Raw genomic sequence first — 8,509 nt, 5'->3', positions numbered from 1 at the left:
TTTGATCTGAACATTTTGTATTCCATCATGATTTGAATATAAACATTTTCATAAAATTTTATTTTTCCTTGAATCATATTTGTGTCCTAATACCATCTAAATGAAAATATATTTGCTGCATTGTTTCTGACTTTGCTTGTTTTGATGAACTACGATTTAAAATATTTTTATGTGCTATTTACGTTTATCAGCTTAGTTCTTGAATGTTATTCTTATGATTATTATTATTATTATTACTAGTGTGTGTGCGTATTGCAAATGTAAACAGTTTCATGCTATATACTGTACATGTATCAGCACAAATCTCAATTTCTATGTGACGATACATATAACTAGATACCATATAAACATAGCATAAGAAATCATCTTTTTTCATCCGTAAGTAGCTGAAGATGGAGATCTTCAGTTATATCCAGGACAAAGCGCCACCTATGTTATATTTATTCAATCGTGATGGCGCCGTGCGTTGTGTGTTGCGATATTATGAAAGTAAAATAGAGGCTAAGACTTTGCAGAATAATTATACATTGTGTTGTAGTTAGTCTTATGTAACCATGATGACAGAAGGACCTCCACAAGAATCTACTCGGCGACTTCAACCGAAAAAACAAACTTTGGACGATGCATACGCTGCTCCTGCCAATTTTCTGGAGATTGATGTAGTAAACCCAATCACTCATGGAGTTGCAAGAAAAAGATATACAGACTATGAAGTTAGGATGAGGGTAGGTAAAATTCTGAGTGAATACTTAGATTACAGCTGTGATTTTTAAAGTTTGAATTAGGCTACTGTGTGTTTTTTAAAGGAACCAAGAGATTACGAGTTTTGACATTCATGGCAGCAAGGTGATATGATGTGAGTGGCATTATTCATTTTGGTGTACCCATAGTTTATGCTTCAGAAATTCTGGTACATATCCGGATTAGATACAATTTCCTCACGCCTCATATTAAATGTTAGATATTATCTGAAAGAGGTTTATCACCCCTCCCCCCCAACAAGTGTCATACTGCTGGTGGGCTATGCATTTGTGAAGGTGCTTCATATATCAGTGTGCCACACATAGTTGTTCATAAAAATCATAGCGATTTAAATCATAATTGAGAACACAAGAAAATACCTTCTGTGGCAGTTTTTTCTATCTGTTTTTATTTATTTTTTTTATGTAGAATTTTGAAGCAGCTAAATTGACAAGCTCTGACAGGAGTTATTATTATTAGCCATGTGGTGCAAGGAAGCCAGAGGCTTATGCTGTACCAGCCAAAAAAATTTCTGAGTTACCTTGAGAGAGAGAGAGAGAGAAAGAGAAGGGAAACACAAAAGAAAATGAAGAATGATGATATCCAGCTCAGGACCCTGGGTGTGCCAAGTCCATACTCACCAGATGTGAGTCCCTGAGGGTAAAAAAACTGTGAAATGAAAATTCATTTGAGTCTACCATAATTCTAGTTCATGTGACAACTAAACACAGTGATATTAGTATTAACAGTGGCAAACGATGCAAGAAAGCAAACTTATACAGTATCAGTCAAAAAATAAATTAAAAAAAAAACCCATTTCACCCATTCATCCCCTCCAATAGTTTGTCTAGTTCTTCCTTGAATGTGTTCAAACTGTCCACTACCACAACAATGGATGGAAGCTTCTTCCAGCAATCAATCACTCATTGGCTGAAGGCAAACTACCACACATCTATTCTGCAACCATGCTTATTCAATTTGAATTAAGCCACCTAATGCATAGTCTAAGCAAGAGGAAGAATCCCATCAGCACTGATTTTGCTCAAGCCATTCCAAACCTGAAACACCTCAGTCAGATCACCTCACAGTTGCCTAGTCTCCAGATGCTGCAATTTGCAGAACCGAAGCCTTTCTTGGTAAGAGCACCCCATTGTTCCCCTCGCCAATCTCATTGCCCTTCTCTGTACCCATTCCAGCAGGAGGCCTCCAGACTTGTACTGAAGATATGGCTTGACCATTACCTTATACAATGGGATAATCACCTCCTTATCCCTGCTAGAAAAATTCCTGCATATAATTGACAAAACCCCATGAGCTGTCCAGGAACATGTCTGCACTACTCAGAGAACTTCATATCTGACTGCTGCACAATTACCCAAGGTCTTTTCATTTTTCACTACCCTGAGTGTAATATACTACACAGTTGATATGTTACTCTGGGATTACTGCTGCCCATATGCAGTAGCTTGCATTTGTCAATGTTAAACTTCAATTGCCATTTCTTAGCCCATCTACCTAACGTTTCTAGATGTTTTTTAAGCCGCATTCCTTTATTACTGTCTGCAAACTTAGGCATTAATCCTGATAAACCCTCATCAATATTATTAATAATTACAGGAAACAACAATGGGCCCATCACCAAACCTTGTGTAACTCCACTAATAACATTAGTCCACAAAGAGCAGTGTTCATTGATAACCACTCTATCTCTTCTCCCACCAAAACATCCCTTTATTCATAGTAATAATGTTATTTTAATCCTATGCTGCTTCAATTTGTACAGCAATATTTTATGTGCAACAGTATCCAAAGCTTTCCTGAAATCCAAGTATGTGATATCAAAATTAGTTTTTGCATCCATTTCTGTTGTCAGTGCATCATAGCTTCCAATCAGATTGCTCAACAAGACTGCCCCTTAACAAATCCATGCTGTGACTGCAGTATAATGTCATTCCTGTCTAGATGGTCCTGCATTACTTCTTTAACCAGTGACTCCATTATTTTCCCCTGGAACAAACATTAAGCTAACAGGGCTGTAATTACTTATGTCATTCTTTGATCCCCTTTTGTGAATTGAGAATAAATTTGCACATCTCCAGTCCGTAGGAATCTCCTCTCATAATGCCATAATCTCATAATGCCATAAACCCTTAGCCATAATGCCCTCATAATTATGGCTAAGGGTTTTCTTACCTCCTTTGCTGCCTCTCTTAATATAATTGGATAGATCCCATTCACCCTAGGTGATTTTTATGTGTACTTCTACAACTTTTCTTCCACTTTCCTCTCAGTTATCAGAAAATCATTTAGCTCCCTGTTAGAGTTTGATAAACTTCTGCCATCCATTTTTCCTAAAGAAATCCTCATGTGTGAATGTAGATGCAAAATACTTATTCAGCCTGTCAGCAACCTGAGCAGGATCATCATCAAGTAGACCAATGTGATTCAACCCCTTCCTTCTACCATTAATATAAGTAAAGTCTTTGCTGCTTTTCTTGGCATTCTTTGCAAAAGACTTCTCGTAGTGTGCCTTGGCTTGCCTATTCTCCTTTGTGACTTGATTGCAGACTAGTTTATATCTTTGTCACCCTTTGATGTTGTTAGTGAATTGGGGATACATTTGCACTTCTCCAGTTGACAGGAACCTACTCTGAATCATAGGTTTCTATACCACTTAATAACTTATATGCATCCCATGCATTTTTCTTCTCAGCCACATGTCTCAGTATCTCATCTGATATCCATTTAGGTCTAAGCCTTGAATTGGTAATATGAAAAGCCGAGTAGCTTCTATGATAAAAAATGCCAAGTATGGCATATGGGTAGCAGTAACCCCAGAGTAATGTACCACTGTGTGGTACTACACTCAGAGTAGGGGAAAATGAAAAAGACCTGGAGGTAATTGTGCAGTCAGATATGAAGTTATATATGAAGAAAGGGAGAAATATTAAGAAACACAAAATCTAAGGAACACTGCACTGTCCATCCATGTCAACTGTATAGACAGTGTAGTGTTGAGTCATTTTTGTGTGACATAAGCACTGGGAAAGCAAAATTGAGAGTAGGAATTTGTTATAGGCTTATTGACTCTGATTAGTACAATGGACAACTGTACAGAGAAATGGAATGGGCTATTAAATTAGATTGTCTTGTAATGGGGGGGATTTTAACTTCCCAGATATAGACTGGAACCTATGGGTTGGTCACTTACACGCTAGCAAGACTTTTGTGGATTTATTGGATGATTGTTTACAGCAGCAGCAGCATGTTCAAGAGGCAACCAGAGGGAGTAATACTCTTGATCTGATTATCAGCAGTGATTATTCATTATTCATTAAGAATCTGTAGATAGAGGAGCCACTAGGTGGCAATGATCACAGTGTACTGATGTGAGATTTACTCAAAGATGTACCATCAGGGGTAAAGGAAAGGGTTTTTGTTTTCGTAAAGGTGACTACAATGGTCTCAGACAGTTTTTAAATTCTATGCAGTGGAACCAACTGATGATGTTACCAACTTCAAATTCTAAATGGGATGCATTCAAGAAATTAATCTTGGAAGCTACTCAACTTTTCATACCAACTAAGAAATACTGTTCAAGGTTTAGGCCTAAGTGGATGTCAGATGAACTAATGAGACTCATGGCAGAGAAGAAAATTATGCATGGGATGCATATAAATTATCAGGAGACATGGACGCCTATGGTAGATATAAGATAGTCTAGTTTAACTTCTATTCCAGGGAAAATAATGGAGTCACTGATTAAAGAGGCATTGCAGGATCAGCTAGACAAGACTACAGTTATAGTTCAGACACAACATGGGTTTGTTAAAGGGAAGTCTTGTCTGACCAGTTTGATTGGATACTACAACGTGGTCACAAAGGAACTGGATGCAAAAAATAATTTTGATATCATATATGTGGATTTCAGGAAAGCTTTTGATACTATTGCACATGGAGGACTACTGTATAAGTTAGAGCAGTATGGCATTAAGGGCAAATTGCTGCTATGGATAAAGAAGTGGTTGAGTGGGAGAAGACAGAGTGGTAATCAATGGACACTGCTCTTCGTGGACTAATGTTATTAATGGTGTCTCTCAGGGGTCCGTGTTGGGCCCATTGTTGTTTTCTGTATTTATCAATGATATTGATGGAGGTATATTAGGCTTAATGTCCAAGTTTGCAGACAACACGAAGATTGGTAGGGTTATTAATGACAGTAAGAACAGTATGCTACTGCAACAGGATCTGGAAACATTGAGAGATGGCAGCTGAAGTTTAGTATTGACAAATGCAAAGTGCTGCACATGGGTAGCACTAACCCTAGAGTAACATACCAACTGTGCCGTACTACACTCAGGGTAGTGGAGAATGAAAAAGACCTTTAGGGTAATTGTGCACTCAGATATGAAGTTTTCTGAGCAGTGCAAACAGGTGGCAAGAGTAGCTCATGGGGTCTTGTCAATAATATATAGGAATTTTGCTAGCAGGGATAAGGAGGTGATTATCCCCTTGTATAAGGCAATAACCAGGCCAAACCGTGAGTGCTGAATAAGATGTAGAGCTGCTTGAACAATTATAGAGAATAGCAGCAAGATTAGTGAGTGGAATAAAGGGTTGCTCTTACCAAAAAAGGCTTAAGTCGTGCAAATTGCAGTCTGTAAACTAGGCACCTGTGAGGTGATCTGATTGAGGTGTATAAGGCCTTGTATGATTTGAGCAAGCCCAGTGCTGATGGGATTCTTCCTCTTGCTCAGATTCTGCACCTGAGGGGGTGGGGTTATAAGTTCAAATTGAGGAAAGACAGTTGTAGAATAGATATGCAGAAATTTTTCTTTAGCTGGGCGGATGGTTGATTGCTGGAACAAACTTCCATCTGTTGTTGTGGAAGTCGATAGCTTAAATAAATTCAAGGAAGAACTAGACAAACTATTAGAGAGAATTAACAGGTGAAATGGGATTTTTTTTTGGCTGATGCCCTGTAAGCTTCTTTCTTGCATCATATGCCACTACTGATCCTAATGCTATATTTAAGGTACCTGTGTGCTCTGCTTTTATATATCTCCTACAGCCACATTTTTTTTAGAAAGCAATTGCAAGCATAGGTATATTTGGCCAAAACTGAAATTTTTGATCAATGAGTAAGCCAAGTTCTTTGTGAATAGAGACAGATGGGATCATCAACCAAAGGGAAAAAGTGAAAAACATTCTTTATTATTATTATTATTATTATAGACATATGAGATTTAATTAGTATTAATATGGAGTCCAAACCAATAGAAATAATCCTTATTCTTAGAAAGAGCGATTAAGTTTAATATTGTTATTGTAATTAACAATATTAAACTTAATCGCTCTTTCCAAGAATAAGGATTATCTTACTTTTTCCAAGAATAAGGATTATTTTTCTAGGTTTGGACTCCATATTAATACTGGTACAACTGCTCATGTATATAATCAAAAAAAAAATCTTTCACTATTAATATGGATGGGGTCTAATAGAGAGCAAAGCACGTAAAGGTTTATCTAATCAAAGCCAGAAACAAGATCAAGGAGGACTAATCTAACTGCCCATTTAGATTAAAAGCCTTGGAGGGAAGTAAAGAGGTTCCAATTTGTTTGGCCCCTGTTGAGACACCTTTCTTTCCATAGTGGATATGAGAGAAATTCTGAAGAATTTGCGCAATACGTTTTGAGGGAATGTGGCCAATAATTTAGAAAAACATTTTTTACCAAGAGAAGTGCTATTGAACATAAGTTTTGATTTTTTAAGGTGAGAGTAGCAGGTGTAGCACAGTTATAGTTAGGCAATTTTGATATGAAGGATCCCTCACTTTTATCTAAGTGATTTTTGTTTAAGCTTAAATGAAACATTTAGTTCTAATCCCACCATAATTTTAGGACTTCTGTGATTTTAGAAGGGTGAAATGAAAAGCTGAGAGCAATACATAACAGAATACTTTGGAGGATATGATTCCACTCCCAAATTCATAAAATTATAGGAGAAAAAATAAGTGAAATCTGACAGATTTCACTTATTTTTTCACTGATTTCACTATCTTCAGATTTCACTATCTGATTATTTAATAATAAAAAAATGAAAGAAAACATACTGAAAGTAAATTGTATATTCTCTTAGATTAATAATGTATAAAATTTAGCTCTTTGACTTATTTGTATATCATATAATCTGTTATTAAATCATGCTGCTAATATTTAACTGTATATGCTTTCTGTTGAATTCTGCATTTTTTGATAATGAATTCACCAGCTTTTCACAAAAACCAACCTCAGTGTTAACAACTCTTCCTTCAATAATTATTCTCTTTAAGTCATTGTCATTTGTAATATCATATTTACAGATGTAAAATTCAGTTGGTTTAACAAATTTTCAGTGGATTTAATATCCAGTGATTGGGGAGGGCAGTTAATTTTTTTAAAAATATATTATAGTATGCATACTTATCCATAGTTGTTTCAATAAATTATACCACCTGCACCATGTGCAAACCTAGATACCAAAACCACAATAGAACCTCTTCAGTTCATAGGCTGATTTTTTGAGAACTATGCCAGATCATGGCCACCTACTACCAGCATGGTAGTAGATGACAAATTTCTTACTGTCATTTATGTTCAGGAAACTGGCAATAAGAGGCCACTGAGTTCTGCAATGACGTGAATTTGTGATGTCTTCTTCATTTCTCATTATTCATGGCTAACCAGAAATGCAGGATTATTTCCCATTAGTACTGGATAACTTCACAATAGAGCAGCAGAACTGCTATGTGCTTATATTTCTGCTAGGAAATATCAGGAAGAATTTAAGGAGGAGTTTTCAGGTATCCTCTTTCCATAGAGGAATACATTTAAGACCTTAAGCAAAAGAGGTAATACTTAATAAAGATTCAAGGCAAAAGCCTCAGTACTGTAGTAAAATTTATAGATATATAAGTTAGTGCAAGTGCATTATATCTGTATGCAGTAAATTAATTGAAATTATTATAGTGGCATAGTTTCATTACATCTCATATTGTGAATGCCTTCACAATGAGTTGCCTATTCAGATAGTCTTTTCTATTGGGAAATTGTTACTTACTGAAGTATAACCAAATAGGCAACTCATTGTACAATTAAGTTCACAATATGAGGTATGCCAAATGGTGTTTAGTAGATTAATACTTAATAAACATTCAGGTCAAAAGCCTTAGACTGCAAGAAAATTTACTGACATATAGGTTAGTGCAAATGCATCATGTCTATATGCAGTAAATTAACTGAAGTTAACTAACTTACATATCTGCAAAAGAGGTGAGTAAACATTTAACCTCAATTATGAGAGCATCCCTGGATTCAGGGGAGGGGCCTTGTTGTAGTTGGAGATGTGTAAATGTCTCCTCTATTCATAAAGGGGATTAAGGGGGGCCTTGAGTAATTATTGGCCTGTAAGCTTGACCTCTCTTCCAGAGAAAATAATGGTATGAGTGGTCAGAGAAGTAATGCAGGATAATTTTGACAAGACGGTAATTAGATGGTAATCACAACATGGGTTTGTTATCCTTAGGAATAAGGGGAGATCTTATCTGACCAGTCTGATCAGCTACTATGAGACAGTCACAAAGGAAGTGGATGTGAAAAATAATGGTGACATCATATACTTAGATTTCATTGACGCTTTTGATACTGTTCCACATGAAAGACTGCTGTATATATTGGAGCAGTGTAGTATTAGCCTAGCAACCCAAAGGTCGCGGGTTCGAATCCCACC

The 8,509-nt window shown here is 36.4% G+C and overlaps 1 protein-coding gene across 1 annotated transcript in view; it reads left to right on the top strand.

Moving 5' to 3' along the window:
* Window positions 1–458: 458 nt before the first annotated feature.
* LOC150091405 (sorting nexin-12-like) overlaps window positions 459–8,509 on the top strand; it is a 33,938-nt gene continuing 25,887 nt past the window's right edge. The window contains exon 1 of the mRNA XM_090383739.1: window positions 459–725. Coding sequence (XP_090239865.1) covers window positions 555–725 — 171 coding nt within the window. The 5' untranslated portion in view covers window positions 459–554. The remainder of the gene's footprint in view (window positions 726–8,509) is intronic.

The sequence above is a fragment of the Mastigoproctus giganteus genome, chromosome 1 (genome assembly GCF_048544385.1).
Source record: "Mastigoproctus giganteus isolate SK-2022 chromosome 1, ASM4854438v1, whole genome shotgun sequence".
NCBI classification, from domain to species: Eukaryota; Metazoa; Arthropoda; class Arachnida; order Uropygi; family Thelyphonidae; genus Mastigoproctus; species Mastigoproctus giganteus.
This window is presented reverse-complemented; position numbering and strand designations above follow the sequence as displayed.